The 23,199-nt window shown below is 44.1% G+C and overlaps 1 protein-coding gene across 1 annotated transcript in view; it reads right to left on the bottom strand.

The window, feature by feature from the left end:
- Positions 1-23,199, bottom strand: part of nr6a1a (nuclear receptor subfamily 6, group A, member 1a) — an 82,995-nt gene that overhangs the window by 34,875 nt on the left and 24,921 nt on the right. Inside the window, exon 3 of the mRNA XM_041937597.1 lies at positions 604-627. Within this exon, the coding sequence (XP_041793531.1) occupies positions 604-627 (24 nt within the window). The remainder of the gene's footprint in view (positions 1-603; positions 628-23,199) is intronic.

Here is a 23,199-nt window from a genome sequence, read left to right as displayed (position 1 = left end):
CATTATAATATTATATAATTTAATCATCTGCATAAATGGAGTTTTCAGTAAGTAAGAAAATGACATACGTCAAGAATAAGAATGGTAGATATCTGCATTGATTAGATTACTAAATCCTCGATCAAGGGAAAATGAGTCTGCCATCAAGCATAAAAGCTCCACTGAGCTGGTGGGTGAGTCAGCGGTCTGAACCCAGCTAATGTCACAAAGTGTGACGAAGGCCAACCGAGGTGACGAAGAAGAAGAAGCACAGTCCGGTAAATGTGTCACTGGGCAGATTACAATGCCAAAGGGTGAAACAGAGTGTGAAGTGCAAACTCTGGACTGAACTTTCACCATTATCCAGAGTATCTGCAACGTTCACCACTCTGCATGTTGTCATAATGTTCATTAACTACAAAAGAAAACAAAGACTGAAGGAAATACAGACCTCCCTCGACTGCACCACCAGCAGCAGCAGTAATAGCAGCACATTAATGCAGGTAGCGGCAGAAATACATCACATGACAGAATGTCAATCGATTGATGATTTAGTTGCTATCTTGACAGATAACATTCATTAAACAGCACTTCATAAGACCAAAACTTAGATATTCCACTTACCTAGATTGCTTTCATTGATTGCATCTGTGGAAACAGAAAACAAAACCCTTATCAATATACATGATCAATAGAGATGGAATGTCAGGACATCTTGAAGCAGTGAGGGTCCAGCCTTCTTCACTGGTAATGTTGTGTCTATGTGCTAAGTCGAGACACTCCGCCGGACATGCTGAGGCCTGCACTGAGGGAAGGAACAGGTACTGTATGCATGCAGTGTTGCACTACGGTGCAGGCAAATCAGTGTCAGGTAGGTAGTCACAGAGTTCATTTACCAAATTCTGAAATGTCCATTTTCACTAGTATCCGACTGTTAGCACTTTGGAAGTCTTTTCTTGAGAAGGAGCTACACTGAAATTATCTACTGTATCACAATGTTTGTGAGTCAAGATTTGGTTCACCCAAATTCATGAGCATAGATTTGGGTTGATTGATACCGATGCCAAACTCAATTCATTTCAAGTGAATAAAAATCAAATGTCAGAAACATTAAATATTACTTTAAATAAAAAACACAATACAAGTCCTGTTTTGGGCAGGTTATATAAGCAAATTCATATTGCATAAAGCAATGAAGTCACCGTTTTGCAGAATCAAGCTCTTTGTGTGTATGTGCCTGTGAGCAACTGCACTCACTCAAAAGTGCATATTGCTTAGCCAACAACGTACGTGTAAAACTTCATTTTTGACCTTGGAAACAATGCTGTGACCAAAAAAACATCTCAAGGCCACTTAACATCCTTTTCCAGAGATCCTCGGCAGATGGAGTCTGCCCTGAAAAAAGCTGGACTTCTTCACTGGGTCCACTTGTGAGTGAAGGGAACAGTATGTGTGGTGCTCACAGCAATGCAAATTTACATTTTCAAAAAATCAACAGCAACATATTTTTCCAGAAACAAAGTCCCAGTTACTCTGGATAGACAGAGCACACTGTCAGGAGTTTTCATATTTCTCTGGTGAAACCACATCTCTTTACCCCAGATAATAAAACCTGTCTGCAGAGTTACCACTGGGATAAGTGAGACAATATGTGTTTTTGTAATTTGGGTAGACTGACCCTTTAAAATACCAACAGCAACAGTACTTCTTCTACAATAAAGACAATGAAGAGCTACCCCCACACCCCAAAACATCCTCATATAATGCCTGTTAAAGCATCATTCATTATATCAAAAATAAGTCATGTCAAGCATAGCGATGGGGCATGTGTGGATATTTAACACTGGTAAATAGATGTCTTAAAAACTGCACATAACAGCCTCGGTTGACTTATCAGATTAATCTAAAGGCTACACAACCCCTGCCCTCCTCATCAGCAGCTTAGCAAAATGCTCCTGACATCCTCACGCCGAGCGCCGAGAGCGAGGCAGCCTTACGAGGCAGAAATGGTGACATCACCCCAACAACAGCTAAACAAAATAGGCCACAGCTGTTTGGTTCTTTAGGCTACAAATTAGACTCAATATGTCAGGCAGCATCACATCACAGGAAAGGCTGGAGAAATAAGCACTGAGCCGTCTCTGTTGGACTGAGCTGCTGCTATCTCTTTCTGCTTGCTTACTTCCTCTGCTCTGTTTTCAGACGTACAGATACAGACCTCATGCTAATTTGCACTGGATGAGGAATGAGCAACCGAGGGTGTATTGGTGAGGAATGGATGAATTATGGAGGGATTTAAATAATAAATGGTCCCTCTTCAACCAGACGAGAGAGTCTTGAAAGAGGGGGGTACTCAAGGAGGTAGTGGGACACTTTGTGGAAGCCATAGACTCTCTAAAGAGATCTGGGGCATATGAATTATACCTTACTTGGTCCATTATCGCTTATCAAAGCATCAAATGAATTATTCTGTGGGGGCCCTTGCGACTGTGCATACAGCGCTGCTACAGCTCCACTTCAACAAGAAAGCAGAAGGATGGAGCGATGCTTCCATATGCACACATATGGAAACAAAGAAGGAAACACCTGGGAGGGATCAGTAAGCTGTCAGAACGGAGGTATTAAGCCTTCACATATAAAACCGGTCATGAATCCTTTAATGATGCAGTTTACATCAAACATCGTTCTTACATTTATCCTCTGAAATGAACTTAAAGCAATCCTAAAAGGGTTTGGACAAGCCAATTCAGAGACGCTTGAGGCAAACAGAGAAGAGAAACAGGGAAAAGGGGAAGCAAAAGGGTGGGGGATCAGCAGTGAAAAGGGAGTGTCACCCTCATAAATGTTGTTTCTCAGACCTCCACTTAGAGACTGTAGTCTAAAAATACCCCAGCCATGCTCTGTGGAAAGGCTTCCCCAAAAACCAATTCAATATTTCACCAGCAGCATGTGGGGAGCATCTTAGAAAGAGCATCTGACTGAAGAAGCAATCACCATGTTACCCACCGGCTTGTCAGAGTCTTCCATTCCTGCCACACAAAGCAGAGCCACATACAAAGTCTCCTCTTAAAACCCAATTGTTTTGATGACGGCCACTGCTGAATACCAGTCCAAACACACACAATGCAGCGTTTTCAAGTGACCATGTGACCAAGGACATACGCTGTCTGGAAGTATGCGGCTCGGTCGGCCCCGCTCACTCTTCTGTAGATTTTGCACATACTTCTGAGAGACAGCAGCTCCACTTTGTGTCACTGAATGGCAGTTTTATACTCCGAGCATTCAGTCAACATGTGTTCACTGCAGCTACAAGGTAAACTGAGGAACAATGCATGGCCATGTTTTGTGCTAGCTACTTACTTGACATGTAACTCATTAAGCTGTTGCTGATCATGCTTCTATTGGGTATTTTGTGAATGCACCTGACACGGAGAGGCAATGGGGGTCTTGCTAATGGCTGCTAGATGCTGACTCAAAAAGGACAAGAACTGCATGGAGCTCACTTTGACAGACCCACAACACAAAGTTAGACATCTGGGGCTCAAATTACTCTCAACTGAACTTCTTAGAATATGTGCAGTAGTGCTAGTTCAGAAAAGTATTCTTTGCTTAAGATAGGCTTACACAGAGGAATGTTTGGGGGGGTTAGTGCTCGCCTTCACTGAAACACATCTCTCACTTCAACAACTTCAACAACAATGGAAGCTGCTGTTTGTTCACTGATCAAGCTCAAGCTCAAATGGGCTGTATATCGTTAATGACATGCTGAAAGTATGCATCATATACATACATATACTACACTGCTGTTGCTATTAATAAATCCCTACTGACATATGAGGGCATTTGACTACTAAGTGCTTTGTGACTGTGCCATGGTCTGCGATCCAATAAATCATACACAGTGCCACATGTTCTGCATTTAACCCATGATAGCATTAGGAGTAGTGGGCAGCCGCGGAGCAGCCGGAGGAAACCGTGCGCTGCCGTGTCTCATCATTCTGTCATAAATGAGCATCGTGAAGAAACTTGCAGAGCTTGGCATTTTGCTACGGTTGCTGGACTGGCTGAAACGCTTACTTTTGGTGGGCGGACATGATAAGAAGCTTAGATTTGAAGACAACTCTGTCAAAATAACCACCACTCAAGTGGTTATAGTTTTAATGGGATACAGAAATCACCATTGATGAGATTAGCCGTAATCTTCTAAAGTGCAGTGCAAAACTGCCACAACAAAGACAAAATATGAAAAGCACAGTTGTGATTAACTGAGACCAGCTTGGTGCTAATGTGACACAAACACAGAATGATACAGCAGTTATGCTCATTCCCTACATTTAGGTGATAAAACAAACCAGGTTTAGCTTCACTGTTTCAGCTTCCGTTGGAGTGGACGCAGGTAAAAAACCCAGACTGATGAGCACTTAGAATCAAAGACAGAAAGAAAGCTTTAAGAAACAAACACTGGACAATTACCATTCAATTAATGATTTATTCCGCATTTTTGTTCTTCGACGTAAAAGAGGAATAAGACAAAGCGGACCAACTGCAGACGCAGTATGTGTCCTGGCGTGTTGAGACACCTCCAGCCACTCTGCACTGTTTGTGTTTGGTCTGAAGCTGCAACAGGATCTGAGGCCCAGGCCGAGGATGTCACTCCTCAGCTGGATCCCCTGGGATGTCCTCCCACCCTGAGGAACCCTGAGAGAGGGGGGAGGACTGGGAGCAGTGGGGTCACTCCAGTGATGTTCCTACTCACCGTCACATTACACCCACTGGCCCCATCCAGACACCCAACCCCTGAGAAGCCAAAGCCCTCAAAGTGAAGGTCAAAGAGCTGAGGAGGACACAGAGACGGCCTGATCAAAGTCCAGCAGCACCTTCATGTCAACTCTGGAAACCTGAGCTCTGCTCATGTTGTTTTCAACTCAATTCTCTGGAAAAATCCTGTTTTAACACAGCTTTCTCTTCCAATGCAAAACAAAATTTTGCAGGATCTGTGGATTAAAAAAAACAGATTTTTATTAATTTCTATAGATGAGAATTTGTATAAGAGAAGGACTTACACAATCCAATGCAGCATCATTTGATTCTGAGCTGAATAAAATGATGCTGATTGAGAGAACAAATATGAAAAAGGGAGAGAAAAATAAATGGGAGTCCCCTATTCAAAGGCAAACCCCCCATCACTTACATGAAGTATAATCCATATTCCACATTTTGACATATTATCCCAGCCATCCAATGCACCTTGTTATTTTAGTATCTATGGCTTTTCCACAGCATAGTTATGAATGACAGTGCTGAAATGAGGGGAAATATTTTTCATTTAGCAGGAGTTTGTGAGTGTTTCATCTTATTGCTCAAATGACGGCTTTTAATGCCGCAGCATTCATAACCCGTGCCTCTTATCACAGCTCCCTCCAACACTTGATGGAATTTGCCATCACACAATGGTTGGAAAATACACTTCAAAGGCAAGACGCATCTAATCTCTTCCACTCTGCACATTGCAAATTTGCTGTGATAATAAGATCCTGCCTTCCCAAGCGTTCTTAGGGATCTGAACCAAGGATGAGAATTTCATCTCTCTCTCTCCTTTTCTGTTTCTTCCTATCTCGCTCCCAGTATGGCATCACGCGAAGGGGGTGGGGGATGGCGGTGGTGGTGGTGGTGGAGGGGGGGTGTGCTGCAGTTTGAGAGAATCTCCGCAACAGCAATACTGCATATCCATGGAACCCATCCCATCCTTATGTAAAAGCCCTATTTTACCATTTTATTCTACAAAGACACACACACACATACAACAAGAGAGAGACACAACTGACAGCACAGCACAGTGACCTAGTTTCCATGTGGCCCAGAAAGATCAACCATGACTCCCTCAGAACTGCTATGGGCACAAAAACCTGGTTCAGTGCATTCAGTCAGGCCAGTGCACATCGGCGGGCAGCCAACCTACAAATCACACTTCCGTCGTTGCTTTAACTACAGCTTGCAATGCAGAGACATGCCGCTGAGATCCCACAACAGCACCACATCCACAACAAAGTCAGAAGACAAGTGGAACTGCAGATGGGAAGGCAGGCAGGAAGCCCTGCAGGTAAAGTTGTGTGTTGTGTTTAGTCTGGCGGAGGGCAGGTTGAGGACAGGCTTGTCATCGTAGGCACAGCTGCAGGACATGCTGCAACAACACCCCCTCCGACCCCCACTGCTCGACTCCCAGCGCCCTACATACACCGCTCCACCCCCTCCAGGTTATCTGTACACATGGGGAAGGTTATGGATGGAGATGCTATCACAGAGAGTGCATTAGCACAACAAAGAGGTGTTTTAGAAAAAGGCCCGCCAGGATAATTAGCTGATCCCTTACCAAGATGCCGTGTTCGATGCAGAACAACATGCTAATGTGAAGACATAGTGCTGAACATTAAGGGTGGAGATGTGATTTGAGCCATGGCCAAAACAGAAATCACTGTAAAATTATGGCTTTCATCAACTAACTCATAACCATAACTTCCAAACTTTCATGCCTTAAAGGAACTGAATGTCCGATGTCAAACGAAAACATAGAACTATAACTTTTTAAATTTGTTTAAGTAAAGCACATTTGATATGTCCAGACATATTTTCCTCACCTGCTCCAGTAAACACCTGAGTGAACTGAATCGTGCACGTTTGTGTGCTGTTTCCATTACTCTCACACCACAACAAAACCAAACTGACTCCTGGATGAGATCTTAACTAATTTGCTAAGTAGCAACATACATCTAAATAAGACAGCTACGGGTTTGTTAAAGTCAGGCTGGGCTAGAAGACATATCCCTGTACTGGACAGACACAGATAAATCATACATCTGACTCAGTGAAACATCGACTGCTTCTTTAAACTTACCAGGTATTAATATTCAATATGACAGAGTCAACATGCGTAATACTCATACCCTAAAAACTAGACATTTGAGAGTAGCCAGCTCTACAAAACATCAGGGGACAAGCTCATAGGCAGCCCCTCATATCCTCAAAGTACAATATGTCTTTTAGAAAAAATAGACAACCATTCTGAAATTAGCATGTTGGAAACAACAAGCCAAAAATACGTAAAAATCCAGCTGGAGCCTGACTTTAACAATTCTGCAGCATTTTATCATCACAGGTGACTGCAGAAGCCATCTACAAGTGGTACACCCTGTCCATGATAGTGACACATTCATTTCTTATACCTGTGTCAGCTATCACAAACCTGTATTTTGTGATTTGCTGTCCTAAAATACAATATAAGTAAGTCCTTCACTTTGCCGTCACTGGTGAGAACAGATCTGCATGGGCCTCCACGTAAAGAGTAATGACGTGATTCAGGTGAGTAAGCGACATGCAGGATCTTCAGATGACCAGCGAAGTGGATAGGAGGAGTGACTCTGCTGTCCTCACCTCCACCAAGGTATCTGTTCTAATATCATCTCAGTGAAACTGGGAGGCAATCAGCGCCGGGAACGTGTTTGTTAAGGCTAAACAAAAGGCTTGTGTGGCAGCGAGCATGGAGCTCCGCATGCTATCCAGGTCAGAGCGATCCAATCAGGTGTGAATGAAAGCACTTGGCGGCGCTCCAGGCCTCGCAATGCCGTCATCACTTAGGGGGAAGGAAAACACACACATACACACCCATTTATCATACCAGGGTTGTGGGGTCAATACCATAACTCTGTAGCAATCCATGCAAGAGATCAATGATCCTGGTTTCACGCCAACAGTAAGACAGAGATGCAGATTTACATGTTGGACAACCTTACGCCATGGACAAAATCTGTGCATGCTGGACACAATACAGCTCAAACCTGGGTAACCTATATATTGTATATGGATAGACAGAGTACTTTATTGATCCCTTTGGAGAAACTATACAATATAATAATATATACTATCTGACAGCTTTTTGTTCTGTCAGACATCAGACATTTGTTGGTACATTCAGTGGCAAAATCAAGTAGTGAAAATGTGTGTGTTTACATACATACACTGTATGTATGAAACAGGCTGAGCACTAACAGACAAAGCTCAGTAAGCACTGCCCATAAACAGACAAAAAAACTGCTTGGCTTACCAAATATTATAGAAAACATTTTTATATACATTTTATTATAACACATATTTGTCCAGGCTAAATATTAGTCCAAATACAGATTCAGTATTGATATCAAAATGTCTTTCAGTACCTGTCTTTGAAGAATAAAAACTCTGAGAAATACCCCATTTTTCACTGAACAAAGACATTTTGAAACTGTCTAAACACAAGTAACTGTACAAAAACTTTACTTACATAAAACTATAAGCAACCATAAAACTTACACAGCATAAAATTCTTCAAAATGACATATGTATTTTCCTTGTGCCGCATTGAAATATCCAGAAGCTATGAGAATGTAAGTATTTTTTATTTCAGAGATGTAACTACTGGAGAGAAGATGTCTCCTGTTACTCTGAAAAGTCCATTCTCAACATCGACATTTTCAGGTTCACTCTTTCGTAAATTGCAAACCGGACAATGATTGGCTTCAGAGCAAGTTTAACCCTTCAGTAGATACATGTGAAACCAGCCCTCTAGTGTCAAACTCTGTGCATACATTAGTCTGCACAACAAAGCTCAAAGTTCAAAGTCAAGCAACAACAAGCAGCCCACGTGTTTGAGTGACCGGGGAAAACACAATTACAAATCCATTCAGAAATTCAAAACTTAAAAAATTCAAACTTAGCACATTTTGGTCAGTATCCAGCCCTCGCCCAGACAACACTCACCTTTCACATACAGGTTACTATATTCATTTTGCTTTGCATTGTTTCAGCCTTACAATTCCTGAGCAACGTCAAATAAGACGACCAGGAGACTCTTTGTTAGGGTGAAACATTTCTTCAATGGAAGCATGGAAAGCAGAAAATACCTCAGGTTGATTTGTTGACCTGAATATTAATGATTTGCTGAAGTTTGCTAAGTTTAACCAAGGTCACCATCCTACACTAGGGAATCAACTAACAATTATTATTATTTTCATCTTTGATCTCATTTCATTTATCAATTATTTTTCTAATTAATCAATTACTTATTTAGTCTGTAAAATGTCAGAAAATGGTAAAAAAAAAAAACAACTCATGATGATATTAAAGAAAAACAGCTAATGCTTAAGTTTGAGAAGACAGTTTTGCTTCTTAAAAGACTTGAATGATCAATATTAGTTAGTTCAGATTAATTTCCTGTCAACTGACAAATCGATTTATCAAATAATCATTTCAGCATTATTAAAAAATCACATGGATGAATTATAGACCTGAAACGATTACGCAACAGAAATTTAATAGGGGATCATTTAAGTCATATATTTTCATATAAAATCACTGGTTTTACCTTCTCAAACATAATAAGTATACATCCTTGATACCTTCATACTGTCCAACCACGGCAGTTAAAACTCCAATAAAGACATAAAACTCTCAGAATGTTTTTTTTTTTTTTTTTTACTGAGCACTGTCATCCAAACTCCACCCAGAGCAGCAGCCATTCAATAGAGAAGCCTTCCACTTTCAATGGTCTGAGCTCGGACCAATCACAGCACCCCCTGCCCCCACTCAGCTCTCAGGCCTTCAGCCAATCACAGCAGCCCTCCCTCCACACATGACTATGTGCTGCTGTCCATCAACTGCCTCATATATAGTGCATGCAACAAAATGTGGAGCAGTTCAATAACTTGCGTCGTAGCCAGTCTCTTGTGTGTGTATGGGTCTGTGTGTGCATGTGTGTGTGGACGCGTGTGTGTGTGTGCGTGTTTGTGTGTGTGAGGGGGGGCTGCATGCATGTGGGAATGCATGTGCTTGTTTACCTATGTAGAAGCACGGAAGGCGAGAGGGAGAGAGGAGAGAGGAGAGAGGGAGGGCGAGAGAGAGAGAGAGAGAGAGAGAGAGAGAGAGAGAGATTTGTAAGTCACTTGTATTTGCAAACTACTGGCTGAGGTCCCACTAGAGCCAGGGAGATCAGAATGAAAGACTGTGTCAGGAGTGTGTGTGTGTGTGTGAGAGAGAGAGAATCTGAGAGACACAGAGAGAGAAAGGCAGGCAGACAAACAGAGAGAGGAACCCGCTCAGCCCATTTCAGCAGCAACTTCTCAGCCCGTCTACATGACGTTTCTCCACAAATATGGAAGCTTTCGCTCTGTTACGTTTGATTTTTTTACTACCATCCAGTCACCACAGATTCACGCTGCCCAACTTTTGGCCACACTATAGGTGAGTATTTGAACTGCTCATCCTTCTCCTTTCATTTCCAACTTCACAGATTAAACACTTGCATTTACCACTTTTACACTAATGCATGATCTGCAAGTCCATTCAGAATTCCATGACTGTTTAAAGAAATAAGTTCTGACTGACACAAAAATCCATTCGTATTCGTTCACGATGTGTGTGAGAGTGTTTGTGCTCGGTACAGTGCGTCTAAAACTGTGTGTGTGTGTGTATGGTTGAAACCAGACAGAGGCTCTGTGTGTGGGAGAGTTTTGAAAAGGATGTATGTGTGTGTGTGTGAGAGAGACAGAGAGAATGTGTGCACCGGACAAAGTGTGCCAAGTGTGAAAAGTGTGTGTGTGTGTGTGTGTGTGTGTGTGTGTGTGTGTGTGTGCGTTTGTGCGTGCGTGTGTGTGTGTGTGTCTTCTTTTCTAAAGCTTGCTCTGTGGGAATGCGGACTGCGGTAGCCAGTAGCGATGTTTGACTGGGAGGAACTGAGCCAGACAGTAGACAAAAGCGAGCAGGGCCGTCCAGACAGGGCAGGTCAGCCATTAGAGGCTGCAGCGGAGGGACAGGTCAGCCAGCTGCTGCTCCACTCCACGAGGGGATACCCCGCCTTTAGCGTTGGGGTGAGAGTTAGAGCTGCGGTTGGGGTTAGGGGTGACCACGCTTCACTTCATAACCGCCTCACAAAGTGCTCATCTTGTACCTCGCCCTCTCCCACTTTCAGAAGCCCCCGTGTGCTTCGCAGGTCAAAACTCAGGCAGTTGAGTTGAATGAGCTAAAAATAATTTCCCTTGAATCATTGCGAAAATCTTTCAGCACCGGTTTGTGTAGAAATTCTGCGCGGTGCCTTTTGTAAAGCGGCAATCCGAATCTAAATGTTCAAAAGGCTGATTATCTTTCTGGAGTTAGGTGAAGGGAGGAAAATGCAGTAACAGAAGTGTAAATGCAGGAGGTGGTTAAATTTAGACAGCAAGAAAAGAGGAAGAATAGGAGAGACTCATTTTCACAGAGCTTGTTTTTTTCTATTCCCTTTTTTGCTGGATTTCCCCGCCGGCTGGCGTGGGGGTCGCTGGGTTTGGAATGTATTTAGTGACAGGAAATACTGGCTGTCCCTATATTTTTTTGTCCCAGTCTGCTTTTGTCCAAAGCTCTTAATCCACCGCAAAAAGCTGAGTGAGTGAAGGAGTAGCAACAACTGAGAAAAACATCGGCCCAGATCACAGCCGTGCACCGCGGCTGCCGCTGTCGTCAGCCCGCCAGAAAAACACATTCAGAGACGGCGCGAAGGCTTAAAAACCGGGATGAACAAACAACACGCACACATAAATAAGTCCAGACTGATATCTGAGTCCTGGTGATGACGAGTAAAAGCAGCTCTTTGAGGCTTCACAGCACTGCTTTGAGACTAAAAAACAAGTGTCATCGCTTCAGGTCACGAATTCAGATTGACAAAACAAAAACAGTCCTGGCTGAGGTCTGGAAAACACTCATTAAAAACACTCAGTGTGTGTACATGTAGCACATCTGAGGCTCTCACACTGAGAGCAGAGTACGACTCATTCTCTGAAATGCCTGTACATGTAGAGTCTTGTTACCCAGATAGACATCTCAGCCTTCATCACCGGCAATGGCTGGCAACTGAAGTCATACACTCTGTAACCCCAGTCAACAGAGGCTTTCAGTGAGGTCGTCACTGAAGCACATGCTGCTCAACTATGCACTTCAGCCTACATATAGCCTCTGATACAAGAGTGCTGTGTGTCCCAATGAGAAAAAAGAGCCCATTCTTATGAAGTAGTGACAGCTCAAAGATCGCTGACGGATTAGTCTTTGTTGACAAAATGACAACACTGTGGAGGTGAATTTGAGGGATTTTTGTCCCTAAAATGGCTAAGCAGCATTTTGGAAAGCCTGATGGTTTTGTGAAGTCCGGTATCACTTGTTGATCAGCTCATATCGCCTGTCGGTTCAGAGGAGGCAGCAGTTGTGTAAGTGGCTCCTGTGACCCCGCATCGCGGCCCAGCGTGGCCCGGCCCGTGCTGGACTTTGGTCCCAGGCTTGGAGCTCTATAAACCCCCTCTGCACCCCTCGCTCCCTCCCAGGCCTGTGTGTGTACCTGGATTTGAATAGAAACCAGACAGCGATGCCCCCCTCCTCCTCCTCTGTCACCACTCCCGGGCGGGACAATGAGGATTTGTTAGTGCTCAGCCGCGAGCCTGCTGACACAAAGCGTATAGCCTCCCAGTCCCCAGCCCTGGAGTGTAGCAAGCTGAAGCACAGGCGGGCAGGACACCAGCAGGGGGGCCTGGGGTGGGGGTTGGGGGAGTGGGGGCAGTTTTGCAGGGGTGGGATTAGCTGACAAGAGCTCTGGGTTGGGGGATGGGGGCCTGAAATGAACAGGAAATTACTGCCTTTGATGAGTTCGAGGCAGATTCGCGCAGGCTGAACTCCTCCGGGCCTCTTCCCCCGGCCGTAAAAAACCTGTTTGAGCAGAAAATGTCAAAACACTTCAAGGCCCCCATGTGTCACTTCCCTCTGGCTACGATGGAGTTGTTAAGTCCATACACAGGTGCTAAGCAAACACTCGCAAAAGTTTGCACTCTTTTTTTTCTCCACTACCGCTGCTTGCTGCCCCCTCCCCAGCCTTTCCCTTCCCTTCCTCTTCCTCCCTTCAGACGCCAGCCCCTGACCATGTCATGGGAATCCTATTAAGCTCTGCGTCCATCCAACCCATTTTCACCCGCTGAAAAAAAACATTAAAATCACAGCTCAATCTATATCACACTGCAGGGACACCACAGACTCCAGCATTTATATTTATCCTTCTGCATAAATATTTCAAAAGCCATGAAGGCATGGAAAATATTGTAAATATACTGGTCATGACATCAAAGGAAGGGGAGCAGAGATGAGGAGATAAATGGAAGAGTTAAATATGGATTCCAATGCTTTCAATGAATTGTGATTTGTCTCGGTCGAGTACAGAAAAAGACATTTGTCTGCCACTTTGCCCGGCATATTTGCTGGAGCCTTTAGCCATGTTTGACTGAAACAGCAGGAGGAGGGGGTGCTGTGCCAGTCTCTTTTTTACAAGGTTGATCCCCACCTCCTTCACAATTTAATAATGATTCAATTACATTCTTTCCACTGACGGCCACTGCACTTGAATCTCTTGAACGTCTCAGATAGTAAAACTCTCTTCGTGCCGTGCGTGTGTTTGCGTTCCTGAGCGTGAGGGGAGATGGTAATGTGTGTTCAGTGAATATCAGGGTCGATTAGAGAGTCTCGTCTGGTCGGGCTACAGCAGATTAGACAGGCGGAGCAGATACAGGCCGCGGGCTGGTCGTCTGGCGCTCTGACCCACATTGCTCTGATGTGCACGTCACTTCCCATTACGCTGACAATTGGACGCCACATCAGCTGAACACGCCGTGATCTGCATACCCTCCCCGCGGGCGAGGCCTCGCTCCCTGTAACCTCATGCTGTCATACACCAACCTTGGCCTTCCCGCCGCCAGGATACAGGAAGTGTTGGATGAGTCACAGTGAGGCATGGCCATCACGGCTCTCCGTCCTAACTGTGTGGGTGGCGGATTTGGCACGCTAGCAAAATGTTGACCTTGATGCTAATATACTAATATCTAAGCTTCAGTATGTCAAGTCAAATGAGTAAAAGCTTGTGATGGAGCATCCTCTGTGCTTTATTTTTAGCCAAAAGCAGCATGTAACTAAATTAATATCAGCTCTCCGCATTAAGGGCTGTCGAGGACAAATATTCAGATCAGCAGCTTAAAATTTCGTCAGAAGCATTTGTCACCGCAATGTCTCGGACAGGGTTTTCATATCAGCTGCTTGTTTATCCTTGTCGTCTCTCAGTACGTGAAGTATTGCCGTGACTGGCCGCAGTTTGTCAAGCAGTTTAAGTGTCCGTGATGGATATGTTGCTTCTCCTACCACACCACGTGTCCCTGCCCTCTGAGGCGATGCTGGAAGGGAGTTTAAGTTTTTGGTGAAAGTGCAGAGCAGTTACAAAATGACATATTCAGTTTGATCTCTGACATTTCAATAAGTATTGAGAACAAACATACACGTGTCCAGGCAGCCCATCATTGGTGCGCCTGTGCATTTATACGAAGGTATATAAAGCGTAAAGCGGCCTCTGTGGCGGTTCTGCAGCTGGCTGACAGAGACAGGTCTGTTTGCAGGCTGCCTGAAAGATAATTGGCAGCTATGGAGTGAAAAGCGGGCTCAGCAACAGATAAGGGCCGTGTGGAAAGCTCCATAATCATCACGGATTAGCAAATGATAAATCATGAGTTCACACAAGTATGCTGTCACTGCTGGAAGAGCCGGAGAGAGAGGTAGGAGAGAGCGGATGAGGGGAGATATGGAAAGAGTGGGAAAGGGAACATGTGAGAGGGAGAGAAGAGAGTGAATAGTATGGGAAGATGTGTATGTTTCTCTTGTAATTCAAAAGAAAAACACAATAATACCATCTAGCAGGTCAGCAGGAGAGGCAGGCAGAGAGGGGGAAATGAAAAGAGAGGAGAAATTAAAAGCTCTGCCAACACTCGGGCTAATACAATCTTCTGCCTGTCAGATTACCTTCTTTAATCCAGAAAGGTTTAACGCCTCTTAGAAATCTGAAAGGAGACATGAATTCAGCAGAGATTTTCCTCTGCTAGAGAGGAGGAAGGTGCCGGGGAGGAGGGTTAAGTCTGTGAGCAACTCTCCAAAGCACTAGCCTCAACAACTCTGCTGCACAGTCGTCAAAGCGCTATGCAGAGGATCAGCCAATTCAAACCGGCACAATGTTCGACTCAAACATCCCCGAATTATACCGCAGTGTTCGTCCGCCACAGAGCCGTGCATTTATGAATCTCTAAAAATATCACCCATGAGCTCCTTGTTTTATCCACAGTGAAGTGAACGGTCGCCTGTCTTTCATAAATACAGTAGGACAAAAAGATGAGCTTAACTTTGGCTTAGGCGGAGCTGATCAGGTCAACAGAGCACAAAGCGCGGTGCAGCCCATTAAGGACACAGTGTCCCTGCTGGTGCAACGTAGCGACACAACCCCCTACTGGGACGGGGCGCGATGCCTTGTAATGTTTGTCACGGAAAAAAAAAGAGGAGAAAAAAAGGGGTAATGTGGCTTTATGGGAATAAAACAGCACCATAGACAAAACACAGAGAGAGGATAATGCCTTGTTTAGTCTAGTTGGTGTAGCAAGGCGCTAACAATGCCAGCATTAGGGCTCTGATTTTAACTGGAGCCAAAAATAGAGGACAGTGTGGTATAGGAAGGTGTTATGGTTAATCACACCAGATAAATGGCATAAAAATAGCAATTCAACATAAAAATGCTGTACTTTGCATTTCTCCTAGTCATTTAGTGTGTGTGTTGCTGGGGTTTTCAGGGTGCGCCGAAATGTTTTTGACACCAAAATGAGTCGTCTCACCTCTCGTTCTCCTTCTAGTTCTGCTCAGTTATTTTTGCTACACGCATCAGCAACGGTATTGAGATCGACAAGGTCTGGCCGGCCGTAAGGTGACACAGGCAGCATCTGGGGGGAATAATGCTCGATCAGTATCCAGGTCATTCCCGTGCTGGCCCACCCTGCTGGCTCCTGATAACGGAAATGTGAAATCAGAATTGCCGCTTGTGATTTTCATTCCACTGCTTCCCTGCTCTGTGCTATTTCCAAATCTCTCAGTGTGAGGCTTTCCTGCTTTGTGGGTGTGGTGGGTGCAGGAGACGGAGGATGTTTTAAGATGATGATGATCATGGTGATGGCCCGGTTTCCTGCTCCCTGATGTTTATTACTCCGGTCCGGGGGGCGCAGCGAGTTCGAGCACCGGGCAGATGAGGAAAAACGCTGATCCTCGTGCTCTCCGACGATCCCACCACTGCACTGCGTCAACTCGACAGATTAAAACGTGGATTATGTGCCATAAGTGAACGTTGTATAACCTTTTGTTTGGGTTTCCTTGAGGATACATTTGTTTGCGTTTGGCAAAATATTTCCGTTGTGCTTTAATGACTCAATTAAGGCCCTGAGATTCAAACAGAGTTCCTGAATAACGAAATATGATATTTGGAGCGAGGATTTTGGGTGTGAAGTTTGACAATGCCAGCTTCCAAAAGGGCCGCGAGTCTGACCTGGGGATAAAGTCTGTTGAAGATAAAAAGTGGCAGCAGGCTCCAGAGAAATGTCACGGTTAAATCCAGAAGACAACCACAAAGGGCTCTCTCATCCCGCTTTGTTAGAGATGCTCAAAACTGCTGCGAAAAGAGCCCGGGATACATATTCATCAGCCTCAGTGCTCATGACTGAAATGAGGCGACAAAGCTTTGGAGAAGAGAGAGGAGTGTGACATACAGTGCAGTTCTCTCGGGCATGCTGCAGGAGTGGATAAGTCAGCCAGAGCCAGACTGACGCGACGTGATCAAATGCATCAGTGCTGGGTTCAAAGGTGCACAGAAGAGAGCGAAAAGACAGAGGCAGAGAGAAAAACAGGGCAGACAGGCATGTCAATCAGCACTGGAAAGGGTGAGGATACTAGCTGCTGCAAGGAGGAGCTGAGGAGAAGATGGTGGGAAAGGTAAGTCATAAGCAGCGAGGGTGGTAGGCTAGAGAAAACAGTATATCCAGAGAGTCAGTGGGTAATAATAAGAAGGAGCTGGCAGCAGAGATAGGAGCTGGCTCCACCATAGCTAAGGTTGCAAATGAAACCCCTGGAGCCTTGGCAGGATGATCCATGGCACGTGGAGGCAGGGTGTTTCTGGAAAGGCTTGGCACTCCGCCTGAAGGAGTCCCGACGCTGGAGCAGGGCCGGCCTGGACACCGCTGCCTGTACCAAGGTTCAGCCAGTACGGCTTTTCACTGGTAACAAATGGTTTTATGAAACTCAGGATCCAATCAAACCATGCTTGACCAAAAATTCTGTATTTCCAGCGGCAGACTTCATTTGATTTGGCTTTTTGCATGGGCTACTTTGTGTCAACATATTGCGTCTTAAAAGATGATTAAGGGGAGTCGAGCACTTTGACACCCATATGGTAACCACTATGACCCCAGTTAGAGTCCAGTGACCTTTGTTGCGTGTCATCTCCTTTTTCATAACCATGATTCTGGTCAAATAAAGGCAAAATAAATAATCTGCATTTTTCCCTCTCTTCAGTTGGATTCATGGGACTCACCACTGAAATTACAACAATCATTGCCAGCAGTGCTAATACTCAAGATAAACAATGTGTTTGTACCGAATTGCACAGAATCAAAACAATATCAAAACGCTTTACTAGAATCAAAGCGGTTTAAGGGCTTCCAATATACAGCTAAAGCTGTGTTGGTCAATTTGCTATATGTAAGTAATCAAATTACATCATACTTTACGCATCATGTGTGCCGTTACTGCTACGGCATTATTGGCATCCTGTATTTAGCTAACCCTAAAGTATTTATTTATTGAGTTCCACATTTGATATCAGGACTGTTACATCAGAGACAAGTCCATTTTACAAATGTGTGACAACAAACGCAGCAGCGTGACAGCTAAATATAATATTGCATGAACCCGCTGCACAGCTAAATCTCATTATAAACTTCTTAATTCAAGCAGATATTAAAATGTCCAATCTGACTTAAAGCCTATTTTGCGACTGACACAGCAATTAAGGCATATTTGTTGAATTTGATTGAGTTGGCCCACGAAGAGGATCACACACTGCACGAGTGATTTTAGCGATTTAATCTCCTCATGCACTTCCATTAGGAGATGTCTCGCAGTGCCAGTGGATTGTATAATAATAATTGTCAAGAGGCATGATGGGACAGGAAAGTGTTTGAGCATATGCTGGCAGCCTCCCAGCGTGGGTATTTCTGAACAGGCATCTGAGCTATGCTGGACGTGTCAGGTTATCTGTAGGTACCGCTACACATTTGTACTCTCAGAGGAAATGGACAGATTTAAAGCAAGCTTTGAATGTCAAATAGCAGGAATGTATGCTACAAATTTCCTAATCATATTTTATCTCACATGACATGTACTGTCTTGTCATAGCCTGTGAGATTCTGTGAAATGACGAATGAATGGAAAATGACAGAATCCAAGCATTTTCCCATGAAAATGGTTGGGCCGTGACAAAAAACCAGGAGATGGTTGCATACTGTAACAGTCCACTGGAATGTCAGGGTGTGGAGGCTAAGAGCTGTCAGACTGTACCAGAAGCTTAACCAAACCTAGCTGAATAACCTCAACTCCAACACAGAGAAACAATATATCACTGAGTTCTCGTTAGTGTTGCACAAACTGAATTCCCCTGGGGCTCTCGCCTGAGAATAGATTCCCACAAGGACCACGTTTTCATATTTTAGTCAGTGTTGATCCTTTCACAAGGCTTGGTTAAGCACCGTGGTTAAATTGATAACTCTGCATGTGCGGATCTATTTTTTAGTCACCTTGTCCCTGACCATACGTTCGTCTTTCCCGCAAGAAACAGGTTAAATGATGTGTCCAATCCATGCAGTCCTAACATAACTGGCAGGTATGATACACTGACTTCAAGAATTTGTGCTCATTTTGCAAATTTATTTGGCATCTGTGTTGCGTTGTCCTCGTTTTCAGCAGCACAGAGTCCTGGCTTCAGACCAGCCAGCTATGCAGGCAACACGACAGAGAGTACACTGTGTGCTTCTCATTGTCCAACCCCTGGAATGTGCTGACGACGCAGGGTTCACACTGGTTCAGTCGCGCTGTTGCACTTTTCACTCTGGCCCTGTCAGGCTCTCATGCTCACCCAGCTATTTTTACACACGCTATACTTTTGCAAGTTTGTCAGTTATGCAAAGTTTCTGGGGACCACGCCAGCAGCGGTATTATCAAGAACCCTGATGCGGAAGTACGGCCACACCTCAAAACGATGAATAAGTCAGTGCACGCGTAGTCAGATAATATACATCTCCCATAAGTTCTCCCGAGTGCAGGGAGCGCGGAAGTCGAGTCGGATGAAAAAAGAGAGGGGGAAAGAGGGAGAGATATTTGCGAATGAAAAAAGCCTCTCTGTGTCTCGGGCATGCAGCCAAACAGTACAAGTGCCAAGGAGGGAAGCCATTGAAGCCCGAGCCAGAGGGACTGAAAAAACTAGTACTTCCCACCTTGTCTGTGAGTGGAAACACAGGGAGAAATTAGGAAAATGTAGGAGAATATATTCTTCGAAAAGAAAAGGAACGAAACGGGCATCTAGCTAGTAAGAGCTTCTTAGTGATAAGACAAAAGAACAATTGCTGGCTATGGCTTGTACAGTGAAGTAGGCATACGAATGAAACACAAAGGCTATTGTGCAAAAAATAGCTGTAGGCAATTGTGCATCTTTTTATTAAAAAGATTTGTCCAACACCATGTTGGCTATTTTGATTCAAGGTGAAAACAGGGAAATTTATCTTGACCTGACTCTCAGGCTTTTTGGGTTTGGGTTTAAGCACCAGACAGGAACAACAACGCAGATGAAAATAAGAAGTGTTTCAGTATTATATTGTTGTAATAATGATGTCTCCTCTGTGGTCAGTGAACTGTGTCAAAGCAGGAGAAAGTGAATTGTGCCTCCCTCTTCACAAAATGTTCATTCATTATGCAGAAAGGAGGAGAGTGTGGTTTGTGTCTGAAAGCCTGTGAAGAACACATAGAAAATCTGCACATCCAGTTCTCACATTTTCCATCTGATTGATCTAACAGAACACGAATCCTGCAGAACTGCAACAAATCTCTCTACAATGAGTTGCATCATATATTCACTACCTCCCTAACAGGTTTCAGTACCTCTTCAAATCAAAACCCCAACCTACATAAAGTGCCAAAAATTCAATGGGAAAGAGGATGCAGAACAAACAACATACAGTGTTCTGAATCTCTTCTTCTGTGTTGAGGGAAGCAGGCAAAACAGAGGAGAGAGACAGACAGACAGGGAGAGCATTAATAAAACATGACTGCATGATTTTCCAACCTCAAAGAGGCGAACACAGGAAGGCGCACTCCCAGAGCAGTAGCCGAGGTTCAGCGCAGGGTGAAGGGAACAGTAATCTCTAACTAGCTCAACGCTGCAGTGCACTAGTTTGAGCTGTGGGGCACAGCAGCGTCCTCTGATCACACTTGTGCCAATTCGCCGCCTTCCACAAGCCTGACTGACGTCGTCTTCTGTCCTTTCATTCATGCCACTTCTGATTCTTTTTCTGTTATTCTTCTTGCTGCAGGCTGGCGGTAAAAGAAGCGCCGGCTCAACGGAGACTGATGAGAGTTTTGCAGAAGGTGATGATGATGACAACTGTGATGGCGTTCACCATGTCTGCAGGGCTATTTAAGGAAACCAAAACCTTTGCATCACAGCCTCCCCTCGCTCCCGCTGGCTTCTCGTCAATGTTATTTGAACCTACACACCGACATGGGTGGCAACACACCCTGGCATGGAGCTGCTCTGCACGGGCCAAGAGAAACACAGACGCACACACAGATAGACACACACAGGACTGTGATACTAACAGCACGAAGCTATATCCAGCTTGTCTTTCTTGTCTTTCTGATGATTAGCATTAGAAAGTCAGCTTTTTCCATTGTTTGAACCATGCTGAGGTGGACTTATAACACGCTGACAGGTCTGACATCATAGCAGGCTTACAGAATAACTAAATATACGATTACATTAGAATTGCAGACACTTTAAATTTATATGTGGTTTGAATGGGAACCAATAAGCAAGCGACAGGCGAGCGTTACTGAGATTTTCCACTTGTCTGAGTCAAACTGCAGCGACAAAGAGAGGAGGAAGACGAATGAAAATAAACTGGGTAGCTTCATTTTTGGTACTCATATGTTGATTTTCTCTGACAACTGAAATAACTGCCATCAATCAGACAAACCAATGGCGAGACACGCGGTCTTTCCTGGTGCCTACGGTGAACATTCAACGCTGTCGGTGAGTTTGAGCTCTAACCTAAACCATCGACCGTTGACTGTACCCTGGGGGACGCCACAGCACACACAAACGAGATCTTCTAGAAGCCATACATTGTGGGGTATGATCAGTCAGTTCTGCTCTCATCCAGAGCAAAACGCAGGACCTGCGGGTGGACTACGGATCAGACCTGTGACCGCCGGGACACAATTCATCCGACGCCGGATCGGCCGTGACGCAGGAGGCGTTCACTCTTAAGGCTGCAATAAACATTCATTGCTGTCGGTGGGTTTTCATGAGAATAACTCACTGATCAATGAATGCAGACTGCGGTTCAAACACCTCAGTAACCAACAAGCATCAAGGAGTTCGCCAAGAGCAACTGATGATACAGCATGCCAACGGTACTGTGGAAAATGAAGGTCAACCCATTGATCTGCACTGTCTGCGTGCTGATGTACAGGATGTCTCAGCACTGAAGCTCAGATTTTTCAAATAGTTACCACAGCTGTCCTTTTAAAAAGATTAGTTTACCCAAATCAGATGAAATCTACTTTCCTCACTTACCAGACACAACTAGGCACGTGGTTAGCTTTGGTTTCCTTGTCCATGTTTTGAGATATTTCTCCAATATAACGGGAGTGGAAGAAATTTCCTTTGTGATCCTCACACCACTCAGAAAGTTTGATATTTGAAAACTTCTCATTGCAGAAATACTGCCTCCCTGATAGTAAGTAGTACATTTCAAATGTCATTTTTCAAAGCTGTGAGCACCACAAACAAGATTTCAATCACCTCTACTGCATTAGTGTGGAGACAGAAATCTCAGCTTATGATAAATCGAGATAAATAAAGCCAAAAGCATCTGCATAGTGGTAAGGAATTAAATATCGCAATTTTTAAAGCACTCCACAGAGTTTTAGGGATCAAACTGTGATGTCAAATCAGGCAGTTAGTGCTATTAACTCATTTCAGTACACTATAAAAAATCAACAACATGTGACCAAAGAGCAATGACATATATCTGGCCAGAAATCAGAAACAATATTCAGCATGATGAAGTAAGTATTCAACGATATCCTGACTGATACTGGATTTCTGAGGCTGATACATTTACATTTACATATTGGGAGTTTTTATTCTTGATGTTTTAGCCCAGTGAGGTGTGTTTTATTTAATACTGGCTTTGCTTATTCTGAGGACTGACGCTCTTGGTTCTGTGGACTGAGTGTAGGCATTTTAGCGGACAGTCTTATCCAAAGCACACAGGTAAGGGGTTCAGCATGTTGCCTAAATCAGGCTTCCCACCATGACCCAGATGTTAAATTCCATGACTCCAGTACATTATCCATTACTAAACATGACAGTTTCCACGACTCAAAATTGCATTCTGTCCTTGTTTATTAATGTAGTTTGTTTTCCACTCCACTCGGGCTGAAATTCAACTGCAAAAAAACGTGTGAAACAAGCTGGAAAATCCTTTCAGCTATGTTCCATGAAGCTGCTGTTCTTTGGACATTCTGGCCTAAAATTCCTGAACTCTGCCTGTCTACAGCACCTCTCCAGACTCCATGTATACCCAGTGTTGCAGGAAGTCCAGTCCAGAGGGAACCAGGGCAATTTGGAAGTTGTACATGGGGCAAACATGGTGAAACAAAGAAACATGCTAAATTCTCCCTCAGTTTGAATCACTTACATATATGTGTTTTTAAAAGGTGAAACAATCTGTGCCCACAATTCTTGGAAAGTTTATCAGTCTCGTAACCGTATTTCAGCATGTAATTGGAGGTGATATAGACATATGGAAATAATCTCAACGTACCGCCTTGTAAGGTTATGTTCACATGCTGGGGAATTTCAAACACATATGTATTTTGGATCTGCTCTGGCTGGAAACAGCAGGTTTTTTTTCCTTTATTTACAGGGGTAAAGTGTCAGAGGGGACAATGAGAAGCAGCCCAGGATCTTTTTTTTTTTTTTTTTCAACTGTCTTAATA

This window comes from Chelmon rostratus, chromosome 5 (assembly GCF_017976325.1).
Source record: "Chelmon rostratus isolate fCheRos1 chromosome 5, fCheRos1.pri, whole genome shotgun sequence".
Lineage (NCBI taxonomy): Eukaryota > Metazoa > Chordata > Actinopteri > Chaetodontiformes > Chaetodontidae > Chelmon > Chelmon rostratus.
The sequence above is the reverse complement of the archived record's forward strand: the minus strand, read 5'-3'. Positions and strand labels throughout refer to the sequence as shown.